Below are 19324 nucleotides of genomic sequence, written 5' to 3' on the forward strand. Positions count from 1 at the left end.
ACTGTTCTCTCTGCTACCGCACGGCAAGCGGTACCGGAGTGCCAAGTCTAGGTCCAAAAGACTTCTCAACAGCTTCTACCCCCAAGCCATAAGACTCCTGAACAGCTAATCATGGCTACCCGGACTATTTGCACTGCCCCCCCACCCCATCCTTTTTACGCTGCTGCTACTCTGTTAAGTAAGTACTTATGCATAGTCACTTTAACTCTACCCACATGTACATATTACCTCAACTACCTCAACTAGCCGGTGCCCCCGCACATTGACTCTGCAACGGTACCCCCCTGTATATATAGCCTCCCTACTGTCACTTTATTTTACTGTATATATAGCCTCCCTACTGTCACTTTATTTTACTTCTGCTCTTTTTTTCTCAACACTTTTTTTGTTGTTGTTTTATTCTTACTTTTTTTGTTTAAAATAAATGCACTGTTGGTTAAGGGCTGTAAGTAAGCATTTCACTGTAATGTCTGCACCTGTTGTATTCGGCGCATGTGACCAATACAATTTGATTTGATTTGATTTGATTTGAACAATGTGAATACTGTGACAGTTTTCAATTTCCTTTTGTTTTGTTACAGATACACCATCAATGACAGGAGCCTGGGGCGCCTGCTGACCAGAATCAGCACCACCTACAATACAGAGCTACAGCTGTGGCAGGTTAGAACTGGGATGTTCTACTCATAGAATTAGAATAAGTAAATCGAACATTATACCACTTAAATCGAGACTAGCATTGGTATGCTTGAATTTAAGATTGACCATGATCTATGTTGTGGATTGTGTCTTTTTATTGTGGCTCGGTTTATGACTGACCGTGTTGACTGTGTGCTTGTGTTTTAGATGGAGCACTTTTTCAAGCTGAACCCTAATGCCGGGGCTGGGGAGATGCCTAGGCAGCAAGCTCTAGAGACAGTGAAGAACAACATTGAGTGGGTCAGGAGAAACAAGGCAGAGATCAGCTCATGGCTGGAGATCAATGTCACCTACTGATGACATCAGGTCAACATAAGACTAAAGAACCCATGCCTAATCCAAATAAAAGAACCTTCATGCTGTTTCCATTCATTCATTCATTCAACGACAGTGAAAGTTCACGCTACAGGACTGCCTTTCTAAATCAAGTGTCAAGTCCCTCTGTACTGGATATGCTGCTGTGCTTCTGATGTGATTGTAACTCAGTGAGCCACTTTCTCTTTACTCAAGTGGAATCAACTTAGTACCTTTCCTGCATTATCTACAGTATATTTGTGTTAAATTAAGGAAGGACAAATAAAACAAGTTTAATGTTTTAGACACACACATTTTCATTTCTTATTAAGTGCTTGTACAGAATTCGAGATGTCATATCCAAATAACCATGATTACTTTTAATCTCGTGTCAGGTATATTGATCTATATATACAAAGATGTATTTCTAAATAATGTTTCAAATAATGCAAAGTTTACAAATGTATGTACTTAGTAGAATGTACAACTGTATAAGAAATAAAGAAGAGCGTATATGCACTTACTGTGAATACTGCAGTCTGGATGAGTGTTGCCACAGGAAAGAAAATAAAGAAAGCATAATGGTGTACACAGAAACATACTTTATTGTTAGTTTATGCTAATATTACAGTAAAGTAAAACACATTGGGAAGACAATGGCTAGAATGTCATAAAAAGAGCAATTTACATGGTAAACCCCAACATATCAAAACAAAATCCAGTTAATATAGAAGCACCTATCTTAAAAATGTACCCACGTGGTCCAGAAACACTGGTATTGGACAGACACTCTTCTTTGATGTACAGCAATGTAGGGCAAGATGTAAGGTTGATGGCGTCTAATGTGTCTCTAATTACATAAAATGACTTTCGTATATTTTGAGGTCCCTATAAATAATGGGTGACTTGGGCTGTACCTCAGTACTCTTGAATTTAGTATTTTCCTGTTCTCTCATGAACACTGGTAGGGTCTAGAAAGCTTGGTAGGGTAGGATCTTTTAAACTTGCTTACACGTATCCCATCCTCTAACAGTATACTCAATGACAAGTGTAATCAGAGAGTTTGGGGGGAAAAAATCATTGTAGAATGTAACATCTAGTAATCCTCCCTTATTGGGTCAAAGGGAGCTGGGAAATCGTCATGGGAACCTGGTTGTTGATGGTGATCCGTTGTCGGGTTTGACATCGGAGCATTCCTGTGATCGCTCTTCTGAACCTGAATAAAAAGTCCACAAGGACGTTAATAGGTTGTAACTACTATACAGTGTGTACCTTTACTGTAATTACACTTTAAATACACATAGGTATTATGGTCACTTATTATAAAGTGGGATCAACAAGAGGAAGGGGCGAAAGCTTACTTTTTGTTGGCAATAACGTAGATGCAGGGGTTGTAGAAGGTGGAGGACTTGGCAAAGAGAGGACCGATGATAGCCATGGGGGCAGGAATCTTTTTGGGGTCCCCAAAGGATGCCCATAGGCACACTATGGAATATGGTGACCACGCCACCAGGAACATGACAATCATCACTATCGACATCTAGCCAGCAACGACAGATCAGAGAGAAAGATTCATGTAGATTTAATATACTGTACATACCCTTCTGCAGATTGTTACTGCTCGTTATAACCATAGAATCCTAGAATCCTGCCTGTCAGTCAAACTGTGAGGTTAAAATGGTCCATATTGAGAGGCAAAACTGTGCTAGAAGAAGAAACATGTGAACACACAGGACTGGATGGAGAAACACTGGCTTACCTTAGTCACATCCATCTGGTCTGACCAGTCCATGTTAATGCTGTCCAAACGGTTGCTGGCTTTGTATCTCTTCATGGTGACAGACACACTATAGTAGCAGTAGAACATCATTGACAAAGGGATGATGAAATTCACAGCGATCACTGCCATGGTGTAGGAGACAAAGCCCCTGGAAAAGAGTCACTGTATATGATTAATTACATAATATTCATTTTATCTTCATGCCATATAATCCTTGAAATTAACCAAATATATTTTAAGTACATCCCAACTCACGCATCATTGTTTCTCCAGTTGATGGTGCAGGTGGCACCAGTGGGGTCAGGGGCATAGCCGGCCCAACCCACCACAGGCATGGAGGACCAAAAGACTGCGTTGAGCCATGCAGCCAGAATGAGGAGTGTGTACGAGCGGGTGGTCATCTTCTGCCCTGGAGAACAGTAGGAAAAGCAGGGAAAAGGCTTAGAGGTCATGCAGATGTTGTAGGCTCTTGTCAGTTCACAGAGATTAGCCTATATTTTACCAGGCCAATAGTAGCTTCTAGCAAGAGACTACAGACAGATGAAATACAAACATCCATGGAAAGTAATAGAAGACTTTGTAAATACCTATGTCAGGTCTACAGATGGTTAGGTAGCGGTCAATGGCCACCACAGTCAGCAGTCCAATACTGGCCATCCCAAAGAAGATGTTCAGAGCTGCATAGATCTGGAGGGGAAAACAGTCAGCAGCATCCCTCATTTCAGAATCTGTTTAGCAGGATTAAAACATTGGTTTCATGTGGTCTGAAAACAAAGAACAGGTGAAATTGAGTGGATACCCCCACGGATTTGACTTCCTCCTGTCCAGGTCTTTCAGATCTCCTAAAGCAGATTAAGAGGAAGTCTGTTTACACTATTGAGATGCAACTTGGGAGCCCTAGACATAACCACAGACTGGATTTGGGCCTCGGTCAGCATATCCAATCAGAAGGCCATTGTCAATTTCACCAACCCACCTCATGTCCAATATGTGGTTCTCAAGCTCAAGGCTTCAGCCCCAGATTAGCGTCACATGGCACTGAATTTCTGATTTCACACAGCACCTCCTAAACACCATAATCTCAGATCATTAGAGAAGTCTAGAAAATGTCATAAGAAATGCTATTTCTGGCTTGGCCACGTGAGGTGTTAAACACTGTTGCACTGAGGGGCAGTTCAAACCAATCCAGCAAACAATAAATCCATTTTCCTGTCCTGTGTGATATAGAGTTAATATAAAGCATATGAAGTTTGCCTGAATTTACTTCGTACATTTTCATAGCGTACAAATATTTTTTACTTCAGGTTTTACAAATGGCAGGTTCATTCAAACAGTGCCATTGACTAACACAGTGGGCTCCGCACATTACACCAACCTGACATCCAGTGTAGCCAAACTTCCAGCTCCCGTGGAGGTCAGAGGCAGCAGACATGGGATAGCCTATGCCGGCCACTCCAATGTCAGTGAAGGCCAGGTTGATGATAATGGCGTTGGTGGCATTTCGCAGCTCCTTGAACTTGACAAACATCACCAGTACTACAATGTTGCTGGCCAAACTGATGACACCTGGGGAAGAGAAACCTAAGCTTGAAAATACTCAGATCTTTGTGTTTTCTGATCAGGGCCAGACTGGGACAAGAATTCGGCCCTGGCATTTTATCCAAACCAGCCCACATCACTGGGCGAGCCACCAAGCTAACGACTTAGGCTATTTTGCAAAAAAGCAAGTTCTGCAGGCTCTAGTTTTGTCTAACCTTGATTATTGTCCAGTCGTGTGGTCCAGTGCTGCAAGGAAAGACCTAGTTAAGCTGCAGCTGGCACAAAACAGAGCGGCACATCTTGCTCTTCATTGTAATCAGAGGGCTGATATAAATACTATGCATGCCAGTCTCTCTTCGCTAAGAGTTGAGGAGAGACTGACTGCATCACTTCTTATTTTTATAAGAAACATGAATGTGTTGAAAATCCCAAATTGTTTGCATAGTCAACTTACACACAGCTCTGACACACACACTTACCCCACCAGACATGCCACCAGGGGTATTTTAACAGTCCCCAAATGCAGAACAAATTCAAGAAAAGTACAGTATTATATAGAGCCATTATTGCATGGAACTCCGTTCCATCTCATATTGCTCAAATAAACAGCAAACCTGGTTTCAAAAAACAGATAAAGCAACACCTCACGGCACAACGCCTCTCCCCTATTTGACCTAGATAGTTTGTGTGTATGTATTGATATGTAGGCTATGTGTGCCTTTAAAAAAAATTATGTATGTAGTTCTGTCCTTGAGCTGGTCTTGTCTATCAATGTTCTGTATTACGTCATGTTTCATGTTTTGTGTGGACCCCAGGAAGAGTAGCTGCTGCTTTTGCAACAGCTAATGGGGATCCTAATAAAATACCAAATACCAAATAACAAAGCTATGTACAGGGGGTACCGGTACCGAGTCAATGCGCGGGGGCACAGGTTAGTCGAGGTAATTGAGGTAATTTGTACATGTAGGTAGGGCTAAAGTGACTATGTATAGATAATAAACAGCGAGTAGCTGCAGTGTAAAAACAAAGGCGGGCGGGTCAATGTTGTCACGGTTCAGACAGACGACCAGAGGACCACAATTGCGTCACACCAGAAAGTTTATTAAAACTTAAGGGAAAAGGGAAGTAGGGAGTGAGTGAAGGCTCCAGGGGTAACAGGGATCCCGTCCAATGTGCTGGGTCTGTGCCCCCCCCCAGTGGCAGCGATGCGTCCTATGAAGCCGGTGGTGGGTGGTCCAGAAGTCCTGGGGGGGGGGGAGACACAGACACAACAAGGCGGATGAAACAAGGCAGCAGTACAGTTCAAGGGAAATCCAAATACGTAGTAGCAAGGCAGAAGGCTGGTCAGAGTTACCGGGATCGAAGAGTAGTCAGGAGTCGTTATGGCAAAAAGCAGGTCTGGATCTCCTGGGGCAGAAGAGTATCCAAACATCAGGCAGGTCCGGGAACACAAAACCAGGGTGAGCCAGAAGCGCGAGCAAACAGGTTCCGGGTGTGAGCTTTGCAGACGATCTGACAAAGGAGAGCTGAAAGACAGGGCTTTAAATACTGGGAGAGGTAGTGGGTAATGCAGCGCAGCTGGCAGAGTAATTAGAGCAGAGCAGAGCAGGGACAGGTGGAGCTAGTTAGGCTGAGTAGAGAGAGTGGTGAGCAGAGTGGAAGACAATTAAGGTGGTAACCCGGTGGAGTGAGAGGCTCATGACAGAACCCCCCCCCCAAGGGACGGCCCCAGAAGTCCCAAGAGCAACACCACGCCGGGCGGGAGGAGGGGAGCCGGAGGAGGGCTAGAACTCCTCCGAACGGTCCGAGTGAACGTCCTCATCCTCGGAGGAAGCCGGAGGGCCGTGGTCGGGAGATGGGACAGGTCCCGAGACAGGATCAGGCACAGGACAGGAAGCCGAGCGGGCAGGACGGTTAGGGACCCCTCTGGGGCGGCCCCTACGGATTGCAGGTTGATCAGGATGCCGTTGGTGGAAGGCGGTGATGAGAGTCCTATCCACAATCCGACTAGCTGGCACCCAGGTCCTTTCCTCAGGTCCATAGCCCTCCCAGTCAATGAGGTACTGGAGACCCCTACCCCTCCGTCTGGACCGAAGCAGGCGGCGGACGGTGTAAACCAGACCACCATCGACGAGCCGTGGAGGAGGAGGACAAGGCGCAGCAGGGACCAGCGGACTCTCATGAATGGGCTTAATCTTAGACACATGGAAAGTGGGGTGCACCCTCAGGGAATTAGGCAGTTGGAGCCGGACAGCAGTTGGGCTAATCACTCTTATGATAGGGAATGGGCCAATGAACCGAGGTGCCAGCTTCTGCGACTCCACCCTGAGTGGCAGGTTCTTCGATGACAACCACACCCTTTGACCAACATGGTAGGTGGGAGCAGGAATTCTCCGACGGTTGGCCCCGGTAGTGTAGCTGGCAACGGATCTGAGGAGTGTGGCTCGGGCTTGTGACCAGGTGCGGCGACATCGACGGGCAAAAGCAAGTGCAGATGGGCAAGTAACCTCCTCTTCCTGGCTGGCAAATAGAGGAGGCTGGTATCCATAAACACATTGGAAAGGGGACATACCGATGGCAGAGCAGGTCAGAGAATTGTGTGCGTACTCCACCCATGTCAATTGCTGCGACCAGGAGTGGGGGTTGCGTGAAGTCATGCATCGCAGTGCCTTCTCGAGCTCCTGATTTGCCCGCTCTGACTGCCCATTGGATTGGGGATGGAATCCGGAAGTCAGACTGACTGTGGCTCCCAGCAGGTGACAGAACTCCTTCCAAAAAGCGGAGGAGAATTGTGGACCACGGTCAGAAACTACATCCTTTGGCAGTCCGTGGATCCGGAAGACGTGTTCCAGGACCACCTGGGCGGTCTCCTTGGCGGTTGGGAGCTTGGGGAGGGGAATGAAGTGTGCCATCTTGCTGAATCGGTCAACTATGGTGAGAATGACGGTCATGCCACTTGAAGGGGGCAGCCCCGTGACAAAGTCAAGGGCGATGTGAGACCAGGGACGTCTGGGCACAGGCAGGGGCTGCAGCAATCCGGCTGGGGGCTGGCAGGACGACTTGTGTTGGTTGCAGATGGGGCAGGCTTGGACGAATTCCCGTACATCCTTTCTCAGAGAGGGCCACCAGAACCTCTGGGCGAGCAGGTTGTAAGTGCGGGTGGAGCCAGGGTGACAAGCTAGGCGGGAGTCATGTCCCCACTGAACGACCTGGGACCTCAGGTTTTCGGGGACAAAAAGGCGGTCAGCTGGGCAAGTGCTGGGACCTGGCTGGTTACGGAGAGATTCCAGCACCTGTTCCTCAACAGCCCAGGTCAGAGCTGCTACGATGCAGGGACTTGGCAGAATCGACACAGGGTCCTTGGAGGGGGTGTCATCCTTCTGGAATTGACGGGAGAGGGCGTCTGGCTTGGTGTTGCGTGATCCAGGCCGGTATGACAGAGTGAAATTAAACCTGGTGAAGAACAGGGCCCAGCGGGACTGCCTGGAGTTCAACCGTTTGGCCGTGCGGATGTACTCCAAGTTCTTATGATCGGTCCAAACGAGAAATGGAATGGTGGACCCCTCCAGCCAGTGACGCCACTCCTCCAAGGCAAGCTTCACAGCCAGCAGCTCACGGTTCCCTATGTCGTAATTGCACTCAGAGGGGGACAACCGACGTGAGAAAAAGGCACAGGGATGGAGCTTCCTATCCTCCGCAGCCCACTGAGAAATCACAGCACCAACTCCCACATCCGAGGCGTCCACCTCCACAATGAATTGCCGGTCCACATCAGGCATCTGGAGGATGGGAGCGGAGGTGAACCTCACCTTGAGGGTACTGAAGGCTTTGTCGGCTGCTGGGGTCCAGGTGAAGGGTTGCTTGGTGCTGGTTAGAGCAGTGAGAGGGGCAGCAACGGTACTGTAGTTCCGGATAAACTTTCTATAGAAGTTAGCAAACCCCAGAAACTGTTGCAGCTTCTTTCTGTTCTCCGGAACTGGCCATGAAGTGACTGCTGATACTTTGGCAGGATCCATTTGGATACTTCCCTCTGCCACTATGTACCCCAGGAAGGCCACTGTCTTGACGTGAAACTCACATTTCTCTGCCTTGGCGTAGAGGGAATTCTCCAGAAGACGGTGAAGGACTTGCTGGACATGGCGGGTGTGTTCAGACAGGTTTCTGGAGTAGATTAAGATGTCATCCAGGTAAACGAAGACAAACTTGTTTAACATGTCCCGCAGTACATCATTCACTAGAGCCTGGAACACAGCAGGAGCATTGGTGAGTCCAAAAGGCATAACCAGATACTCGTAGTGGCCTGTTGGTGTATTGAATGCGGTTTTCCATTCATCTCCCTCCCGGATCCGCACTAGGTGGTAAGCGTTTCTGAGATCCAACTTGGTAAAAACAGTGGCTCCCTGGAGCAACTCAAAAGCAGAGGTGAGCAGAGGCAGAGGGTAACGGTTTTTCACTGTGATGTCGTTGAGTCCCCTGTAGTCGATGCAGGGGCGAAGAGATCCGTCCTTCTTCCCCACAAAGAAGAAGCCAGCACCAGCAGGAGATGAAGATGAACGGATTAATCCTGCGGACAGAGAGCCATTGATGTAGTCCTCCATGGACTTTCTTTCAGGAGCAGACAACGAATAAAGACGGCCCTTTGGAGGGGCTGTTCCAGGGAGGAGGTCGATGGCACAGTCGTACGGTCGGTGAGGGGGCAGAGATGTGGCTCTTGCTTTGTTAAACACTTCTCTGAGACCATGGTAGCATTCTGGGACATTGGAGAGGTCAGGAGCGGAGTTAGTAGGTACTGGCCGAGGGGGTAGTGCGGCAGCAAGCAGGCAGGTTCGGTGGCAGTCCTCTCCCCACTCCCTGATCACCCCGGTCACCCAGTCGAGCTGAGGGTTGTGCCGGCGGAGCCATGGGTAACCCAGGATGAGGGGTTGGCCTGGAGAGGGGAGCAGGTGAAACTGGATAGTTTCTTGATGGTTTCCGGACAGACCCATCGAGACCGGGGCCGTGACATGAGTGACCGATCCGAGTAAGTGTCCGTCCAGTGCCCGGGCAGGAATAGGAGGTGTCAAACGGAGGTTCTCCAGTCCCAGTTGGCGTGCCAGCTTGATGTCCATTATGTTGGCTTCGGCGCCAGAATCCACCAGAGCAGCCAGGGTGTGAGTTGAGTCAGAGAGGCGGAGGTGAACTTGCAGCAGGGGTTTGCGGTCGGAGGACTGGATGGTCATTGAACTCAACCGGACTCCCCCTATGCCCGGTGAGCTTCGGCCCTTTAAAGGGCAGGTTACCACACGATGTCCATCACCTCCACAATAGAGGCAGAGGTTTGAGGTGAAGCGGCGCTGGCGCTCTGCAGGAGTGAGAGAGGCTCGCCCAATCTCCATAGGCTCAGACTGATCAAGCTGACCTGGGTGAGTGGCAGTAGATGACAGGAGCCCAGTCGGATCTCTCCGAATGCCGGTAGTAGGTGGACCTTGGCGCCCCCTCTCACGACGACGGGTCTGTATCCTTCTGTCGATCCTGACAGTCAGTGCGATGGCTTCATCAAGAGTGGAAGGCAGTTCATGGGAGACCAACTCGTCCTTGATATAGTCAGCCAAACTATGGAAGAACGCGTCCACCAACGATGGTGTGTTCCAAGAACTTCGTCTAGCCAGGGTTCGGAAGTCGATGGAATGGTCTGCGACTGTACGTCTGCCTTGTCGAATACTGAACAGTTCACGAGACGCCTCTGCGGTTGGTGAATCCAGGTCAAACACCTTCAGCATCTCCTCCGCAAACAGGTCGAAGGTTGCACATGCGGGGGTTTGACGTTCGAACTCTGCTGTTCCCCAGAGTCGAGCTCGGCCCGTCAGGTGAGTGATGGCATACCCAACTTTAGCCCCCTCCGTGGCGAAGGTCCTTGGCTGCAAGGAGAACTGAAGTCGGCAGCTAGTCAGGAATGGCCGGACCTGGGTTGAATCGCCGTTGAACCGCTCGGGGTCTCCAATCTTGGGTTCCGGAGCAGCGGCTGCAATGACCGGGGCAGGTAACTCGGGGGCAGGGCTGGTGGGCAGACTGGCTGGGGTAAGGTTGGTGAGGAGTTGAATGATCATGGCGAGTTGTTGTTGCTGCTGCTGGAACTGCTGCTCATGCTCGTCGGTTTCCATGTCGGGGGAAGTGTGCGCTGAGTCCATAATGGTCAGATCGTACTGTCACGGTTCAGACAGACGACCAGAGGACCACAATTGCGTCACACCAGAAAGTTTATTAAAACTTAAGGGAAAAGGGAAGTAGGGAGTGAGTGAAGGCTCCAGGGGTAACAGGGATCCCGTCCAATGTGCTGGGTCTGTGCCCCCCCCCAGTGGCAGCGATGCGTCCTATGAAGCCGGTGGTGGGTGGTCCAGAAGTCCTGGGGGGGGGGGAGACACAGACACAACAAGGCGGATGAAACAAGGCAGCAGTACAGTTCAAGGGAAATCCAAATACGTAGTAGCAAGGCAGAAGGCTGGTCAGAGTTACCGGGATCGAAGAGTAGTCAGGAGTCGTTATGGCAAAAAGCAGGTCTGGATCTCCTGGGGCAGAAGAGTATCCAAACATCAGGCAGGTCCGGGAACACAAAACCAGGGTGAGCCAGAAGCGCGAGCAAACAGGTTCCGGGTGTGAGCTTTGCAGACGATCTGACAAAGGAGAGCTGAAAGACAGGGCTTTAAATACTGGGAGAGGTAGTGGGTAATGCAGCGCAGCTGGCAGAGTAATTAGAGCAGAGCAGAGCAGGGACAGGTGGAGCTAGTTAGGCTGAGTAGAGAGAGTGGTGAGCAGAGTGGAAGACAATTAAGGTGGTAACCCGGTGGAGTGAGAGGCTCATGACAAATGTAAATAGTCCGGGTGGCCATTTGATTAATTGTTCAGCAGTCTTATGGCTTGGAGGTAGAAGCTGTTAAGGAGCCTTTTGGTCTTAGACTTGGCGCTCCGGTACCGCTTGCCGTGCCGTAGCAGAGAGAACAGTCCATGACTTGGGTGACTGGAGTCTTTGACAATTTTTTGGGCCTTCCTCTGACACCGCCTAGTATATACAGTGGGGAGAACAAGTATTTGATACACTGCCGATTTTGCAGGTTTTCCTACTTACAAAGCATGTAGAGGTCGGTAATTTTTTATCATAGGTACACTTCAACTGTGAGAGACGGAATCTAAAACAAAAATCCAGAAAATCACATTGTATGATTTTTAAGTAATTAATTTGCATTTTATTGCATGACATAAGTATTTGATCACCTACCAACCAGTAAGAATTCCGGCTCTCACAGACCTGTTAGTTTTCTTTAAGAAGCCCTCCTGTTCTCCACTCATTACCTGTATTAACTGCACCTGTTTGAACTCGTTACCTGTATAAAAGACACCTGTCTACACACTCAATCAAACAGACTCCAACCTCCACAATGGCCAAGACCAGAGAGCTGTGTAAGGACATCAGGGATAAAATTGTAGACCTGCACAAGGCTGGGATGGGCTACAGGACAATAGGCAAGCAGCTTGGTGAGAAGGCAACAATTGTTGGCGCAATTATTAGAAAATGGAAGAAGTTCAAGATGACGGTTAATCACCCTCGGTCTGGGGCTCCATGCAAGATCTCACCTAGTGGGGCATCAATAATTATGAGGAAGGTGAGGGATCAGCCCAGAACTACACGGCAGGACCTGGTCAATGACCTGAAGAGAGCTGGGACCACAGTCTCAAAGAAAACCAATAGTAACACACTACGCCGTCATGGATTAAAATCCTGCAGCGCACGCAAGGTCCCCCTGCTCAAGCCAGCGCATGTCCAGGCCCGTCTGAAGTTTGCTAATGACCATCTGGATGATCCAGAGGAGGAATGGGAGAAGGTCATGTGGTCTGATGAGACAAAAATAGAGATTTTTGGTCTAAACTCCACTCGCCGTGTTTGGAGGAAGAAGAAGGATGAGTACAACCCCAAGAACACCATCCCAACCGTGAAGCATGGAGGTGGAAACATCATTCTTTGGGGATGCTTTTCTGCCAAGGGGACAGGACGACTGCACCGTATTGAGGGGAGGATGGATGGGGCCATGTCGCGAGATCTTGGCCAACAACCTCCTTCCCTCAGTAAGAGCATTGAAGATGGGTTGTGGCTGGGTCTTCCAGCATGACAATGACCCGAAACACACAGCCAGGGCAACTAAGGAGTGGCTCCGTAAGAAGCATCTCAAGGTCCTGGAGTGGCCTAGCCAGTCTCCAGACCTGAACCCAATAGAACATCTTTGGAGGGAGCTGAAAGTCCGTATTGCCCAGCGACAGCCCCGAAACCTGAAGCATCTGGAGAAGGTCTGTATGGAGGAGTGGGCCAAAATCCCTGCTGCAGTGTGTGCAAACCTGGTCAAGACCTACAGGAAACGTATGATCTCTGTAATTGCAAACAAAGGTTTCTGTACCAAATATTAAGTTCTGCTTTTCTGATGTATGAAATACTTATGTCATGCAATAAAATGCAAATTAATTACTTCAAAATCATACAATGTGATTTTCTGGATTTTTGTTTTAGAGTCCGTCTCTCACAGTTGAAGTGTACCTATTATAGAAATTACAGACCTCTACATGCTTTGTAAGTAGGAAAACCTGCAAAATCGGCAGTGTATCAAATACTTGTTCTCCCCGCTGTAGGTCCTGGATGGCAGGAAGCTTGGCCCCAGTGATGTACTGGGCCGTACCCACTACCCTCTATAGCACCTTATGGTCAGATGCCGAGCAGTTGCCATATCAGGCGGTGATGCAACCAGTCAGGATGCTCTCGATGGTGCAGCTGTATAACTTTTTGAGGATCTGGGGACCCATGCCAAATCTTTTCTGTCTCCTGAGGGGGAAAATGTATTGTCTAGCCCTCTTCATGACTGTCTTAGTGTGTTTGGACCATGATAGTTCATTGGTGATGTGGACACCAAGGAACTTGAAACTCTCGACCTGCTCCACTACAGCCCTGTCGATGTTAATAGGGGCCTGTTTGGCCTGCCTTTTCCTGTAGTCCACGATCAGCTCCTTTGACTTGCTCACATTGAGGGAGAGGTTGTTGTCCTGGCACCACACTGCCAGGTCTCTGACCTCCTCCCTATAGGCTGTCTCATCGTTGTCAGTGATCAGGCCTACCACTGTTGTGTCATCAACAAACGTAATGATGGTGTTGGAGTCGTCTTTGGCCACGCAGTCGTGGGTGAACAGGGAGTACAGGAGGGGACTGAGCACGCACCACTGAGGGGCCCCCTTGTTGAGGATCAGCGTGGCAGATGTGTTGTTGCCTACCCTTACCACCTGGGGGCAGCCCGTCAGGAAGTTGAAGAGGGAGGTGTTTGTCCCAGGGTCCTTAGCTTAGTGATGAGTGAGGAATGCATGAATCAAGATATTTTGATGTGCAACCTTATCCATTGATTGTCATGAATTTTGGGTTGAAATTTAGACTATAGTTGCTATATTTTACTGTCAACATAGGACTACATAATTTCCAGATTATTTTAGTTCAATAGAGATGAATTGGATACATCTTTATGTGCACTAACTTAAATCATAGGCTAATTAATTTGGGGTTCAACAGCTGAGGAAGTAGAAACTCAAAACACATGAACTAGATTGCTAACTCTAAATATAATACCCACTGCTAGTAGCCATGTATTCATCCAACAGTAAATGTAATGTCCTAAAAAACTTTGCAGTTGTAGGCTACTACCTGTGAGACCTATAGGCCTCTGCCCTCCTAAAAGCCAGTGCGCATTTCGCGCACGCGTGCCGCTCTATATCTCAAAGCCAAATCAAATATCTTGGTTGTGAAATAGTTGCTATTGAGCTGAATATTGAGCGTTGAGAAGCTTCCAAAGCCGTTTTTTCCCCCGCAATTGCATTTAGATATGTTATAATTTACAATCAGAACGCATTTTTCTCGAGCGCATGGGAGGAGAGTGCCTCGCTCATCACAGCAGCAGGCCCCAGCAAAACAGGCACAGGGGCAGGGCAGACACATTCATTACAGGAATCATGAGGATAATGCACTTCAACCAACAATAGGACATTTTGAGTGAGGTGACAATGTAGAATGTGCTCTTTCTAAGTTTATCGGCACCAACTTTCCGTTTCTTATTATCCATTATCTTGGCTGTCTAATTGATGACGGAGCTGGTCTCTTTGCTAATGGCGTGTTTAACTTTGAATGTGAGTTTGTGTGACCTCAGCTCAGCCTATCAGAAAACCGATCATTCAAAGGCTCATTGTATATTATTATAGCAGAGAAATTTGGCAAAAATCTTTTACAAAAAATCTTAACAGGGCCATGGCCTGCTGGCCGCGGCACTATTTTCATTTTCCATTCTTCACGACCAGCCCACCCAACTAAAAAATGGTCCAGCCCATCTGGCATCTGCCAGAATTGCCAGATGGCCAATCCACCCCTGTTTCTGATAAGTGGGTGTTAGCCTACTCAGCCTACTCAATTGAATGGCTCTGGTGTCATCTTTATTAATCTTGAAAATGGTCCCTTCTGGTTTCCCCCCCAAAGAAACCCACCTTCTGTTCTGGTGAATCAGACTAGAATCTCAGGCCTAGCTATAACAGACACAGAAGCCATTCAAGTGAAGCTTGCCCAACAATAGTCGAGCAAGACTGTTTCAAAGGTAAATTAATGCCAACTCATGGGGAAAACTTATTTTGAAAGGCCACACTTGCTTGGTAGGCCTACTTGTTACATAATGACATCAGCCGCCTGAGCAGTAAGAGTGTGCCAGAGCTAGACTTGCCTCTTATGAAAGAGAAGGACTGTGTGGGGTGGGCCTCATTGAGAAATGCTAACAGCACCCAGAGACAAGAGACAGCGTTGGTCCACACACACTGATGAAGTGCAGAGGTCATGTCAGGTGATTTACCATACAGAGGGGAGAGAGGATGAATCTATAGGGCAGCATAGTACTACATATAAAGTTGCTGCACCTTTGCAAAAAAAAATACCAAATTTGGTTCCCCAGTGATACCACTGCTATAGCAATCATCAATTCATGATGAAGTAACTCTCAATCACTTTTGTAGATTATAACAGTAGTGTTACATTTTATGACTAAAATTCTCTCATAACTTGTCACACCAAGGGAGAGACGCTACAAATGTATATTATTCAGTCAGGCATGAAGAGTGTACATTACTGTATAAATCAATCTAAGAAGACATCAACAATCCATCATCTAAATTATATCACAGAGGGAGCTGTTTTATCATCAAAATAATGATCATAGCAGTTACAGTAGCTTATAAATAATTCTGAGAAACACACAAACACACAAACAATTGACAAAACGACATTCCCTATCCTAAAATAATTACGTTGATTGACAGTGTTGTGGATGCTATGCAGTGCATTTGTACCTGCAGTGATCAGGTATGCCGCCACTATGTTGTGCTCCAATTGTGAAAAGGCACTCTTTCCTCCGTAGGGAATGACCTCCCCTGTGGTGTTGACTCCAGACTCCATTCCAGTGTTTCAGTTGCCTCAGTGAAAAACACCATATAAACTAACAGTGAAATAATAGGAATCTTCTACACCAGCAAGATACCTTCCAGATTCTTATATGAGTCCACAGTAAACAAAACGTGGTCCATGCAAAATGATGGGAGCCTGTGAATGAGAAAGCTGAAACTAACGCTACCTCTCCTCCAAATACAGAGAATGAGGGAAATTCTGGAAAGCTTCGGAGTCTCCAAATAGTGTGTGTGCACATGTACGCACGTGCGTGCGTGTGTGTTGGAGAGTATAAAGGATTAGAGCGAACTTTCTCCCCCTTATTACCAGATACTGGGGAGGTTGTTGTTTGTGCATAACATGGGTAGGGGGAACACAAGAGAGGCTTACAAGTCACATGGAAGGTTTTCATAATGGAGTTGAAACCCACGTGAGTCCTGACTAAACATTAGAGCTGCACAGGGGAACAGAAATAAGGCAACAATTGCAGTTGTGAATGCAGTGGAGTGATATTGTGTCTGAAGAGCCTTGTTATGCCAAGTTACTCAAATGGATGGCTGTATATGTGGGTTCAGTTTGGGCCCTGACCAGTTTCTGTGCATAACAACCCCCAGTCCCTTTCTCTGTGACATCTAGCAGGATTGTATTTGCAGATCAAAAATGGACAACGCAGTGTATCTACTAAATATTTGTAAGACTATAATGCAGAATTCACTACCATGTATCTAATACTATTGCTATGGCTATTGTTACTACTGCCACAATGATTACTGTTTGTTGTTACGACTGACTTTGTAAAGCAGGGAACCAATATTGACGTTCTGATGATACGGGGTTGAACTCACAGTTACTGATTAGTAAAGAACGACCATTACCATAGACTAGGTGCCACATCAACAATATTGGCCTTGCAGTGATGACTAATCAGCAACATGTAACTGACACAGAACCCCTCCACTGGTTTCTTGGGCTCAGTGCTAGTAAATGATGCTCAACCTGTCTTCATCATAAGGGAGGTTTCTGAGTCAAAGGTAGACAAGGTGATTAGCTCACTAAAGAACTCTAAAGCCAAAGATGTGTTTGGGATGGACTCTACCTTTCTTAAAAACTACAAAGAGTCACTCATTGGCCCCATTACTAAGGTCACCAACACATCTATTGGTCTCGGGGTGTTTCCAAGGGTATGGAAGTCGGCCATAATAACGGCCATCTTTAAATCAGGCGACCCTGCTGATGTGAGTAACTACAGGCCCATTAGTATACTACCTGTGGTGTCAAAGATTGTTGAAAAGTGTGTAGCAGAACAACTGATTGCCCACCTCAACAACAGCCCCTTCACATTACATTCCATGCAGTTTGGCTTCAGAGCGAAACACTCCACAGAAATGGCCAACTGCTTTTTTCTGGAAAATGTGAAGTCCAAGATGGACAAAGGGGGCGTTGTTGGGGCTCTGTTTCTGGACCTAAGGAAGGCTTTTGATACTGTTAACCATGAGATTCTCATCACAAAATTGTCCAAGTTCAACTTTTCCCCCGATGCCTTGAGATGGATGAAATCATACCTTGAAGGCAGAACTCAGTGTGTCAGAGTGAGCAATGAGCTGTCGCCCACTCTTAGCTATGATGTGGGTGTGCCCCAAGGGTCAATACTGGGGCCCCTCCTGTTCAGCCTGTACATTAATGATCTGCCTTCTGTCTGTACTGGGTCTGAAGTTCAAATGCATGCAGATGATACAGTGATATATGTGCATGCAAAGAGCAAACAACAAGCTGCACAAGAACTCACTACTGTAATGGTCCAGGTTACAAAGTGTCTCAGTGACTCGTGTTTGCATCTCAATGTGAAAAAAACTGTTTGCATGTTCTTCACAAAGGGGGCAACAGATGCTACTGAGCCAGAAGTCTATGTGTCAGGGGAGAAGCTCCAGGGGGTATCTGATTTTAAGTACCTTGGCATCATACTTGATTCCAACCTCTCTTTTAAAAAGCATGTGAAAAAGGTAATTCAAATAACCAAATTCAACCTAGCTAATTTCCGATTTATACGAAATTGTTTGACTACAGAGGTAGCAAAACTGTACTTCAAATCTATGATACTCCCCCACTTAACATACTGCTTGACTAGTTGGGCCCAAGCTTGCTGTACAACAGTAAGACCTATTCAGTCTGTCTACAAACAGGCTCTCAAAGTGCTTGATAGGAAGCCCAATAGCCATCATCACTGTCACATCCCTAGAAAGCATGAGCTCCTGAGTTGGGAAAATCTTGTGCAATACACCGATGCATGTCTTGTATTCAAGATCCTAAATGGCTTGGCTCCCCCTCCACTCAGTATTTTTGTTAAACAGAAAACCCAAACATATGGCAGCAGATCCACAAGGTCTGCCATGAGAGGTGACTGTGTAGTTCCCTTAAGGAAAAGCACCTTTAGTAAATCCGCTTTTTCTGTGAGAGCTTCCCATGTCTGGAATACACTGCCATCAGACACACATAACTGCACCACATATCACACTTTCACAAAATGCTTGAAGACATGGTTAAAGGTCAATCAGATTTGTGAACATGGTCCCTAGCTGTGTGTTGCCGCTTTCCATGTCTGTTGTCTGTAACTTGTGAGGTGTGGAAACACTTTGTTGCTTTTATGAATTTTGTCTTGCTGCTTTTTGTTCTATGTTGCTCGGTCTGTATGCTACATCTTGTTTGTCCTATGTTGCTATGTCTGTATGCTATGTCTTGTTCTATGTTGTTATTGTCTATATTGTAATTGTTTTTAATAACCTGCCCAGGGACTGCGGTTGAAAATTAGCCGGCTGGCTAAAACCGGCACATTTACTGAAACGTTGATTAATGTGCACTGTCCCTGTAAAAATAAACTCAAACTCAAACTCAAACTCAAGTAGGCTTGAGGCCGCTGGATAGCTGAGTGTCCAATGAGAACAATGACGGCTGAAGAGGACAGGGACACTTTCATTATGGTTGACCATGGCAGTTTGGCAGTTTGTCTCAAACCAGTATAATGTCTGAACAGAATTGATCACCAATTGCAACTGATACCGCAGCTTTAAGACGTGACTTTATTGAACATGCAGTAAGCAATTATTTCAATATCAGTGACATTGTTGATCTTTTTAACTACATCCTCCCCACAAACAACAGATCACAATTGGTTTAACACACACATGCAACATGTATCTTACTTTAATACGAAAATAAGTGTTTTTTGTCGTTCAAATAAAAAAACTAATATTGGACTAAAAATAGATTTACCAGTAGATATAATGAAATAATTAAAGAAAAAAATGTTGACAACAAACTAAGAGACTAAGCACTGGAAGATCAAGGCTGAGCATCTACATTACACGTTTCATTGGTTTGGCATTTTAGAAATTTTATTTTTGACTATTATTATTATTATTATTATTATTTTACCAAAAATAATATAGTTGGAGTCTCCTGCCTCAATCACATTCTTATTGGCTATTATTAGTATAGGAAGATATACAGTAGCTTACTTGAATGTTATCCAAAACAGC

At 46.6% G+C, this 19324-nt stretch overlaps 2 protein-coding genes across 2 annotated transcripts in view; one reads left to right on the forward strand and one right to left on the reverse strand.

Annotated features, from left to right (window-relative positions):
• Positions 1–996, forward strand: part of LOC311102650 (aminopeptidase A-like) — a gene marked incomplete at both ends in the record, with an annotated part of 28507 nt that extends 27511 nt beyond the window's left edge. Inside the window, 2 exon segments of the mRNA XM_084144013.1 lie at positions 582–663; positions 847–996. Coding sequence (XP_084000139.1) covers positions 582–663; positions 847–996 — 232 coding nt within the window.
• A 1107-nt stretch (positions 997–2103) lies between these two features.
• Positions 2104–15803, reverse strand: rrh (retinal pigment epithelium-derived rhodopsin homolog; the record flags this gene model as incomplete). The annotated part of the gene is made up of 7 exons (XM_084143655.1): positions 2104–2209; positions 2355–2533; positions 2753–2921; positions 3029–3182; positions 3361–3460; positions 4149–4339; positions 15698–15803. 7 exons carry the CDS (start codon positions 15801–15803, stop codon positions 2104–2106), a joined length of 1005 nt encoding a protein of 334 aa, XP_083999781.1.
• Between the last annotated feature and the right edge of the window lie 3521 nt (positions 15804–19324).

This window comes from Coregonus lavaretus, assembly GCF_964263955.1.
Source record: "Coregonus lavaretus genome assembly, chromosome: 27".
Taxonomy (NCBI): Eukaryota; Metazoa; Chordata; class Actinopteri; order Salmoniformes; family Salmonidae; genus Coregonus; species Coregonus lavaretus.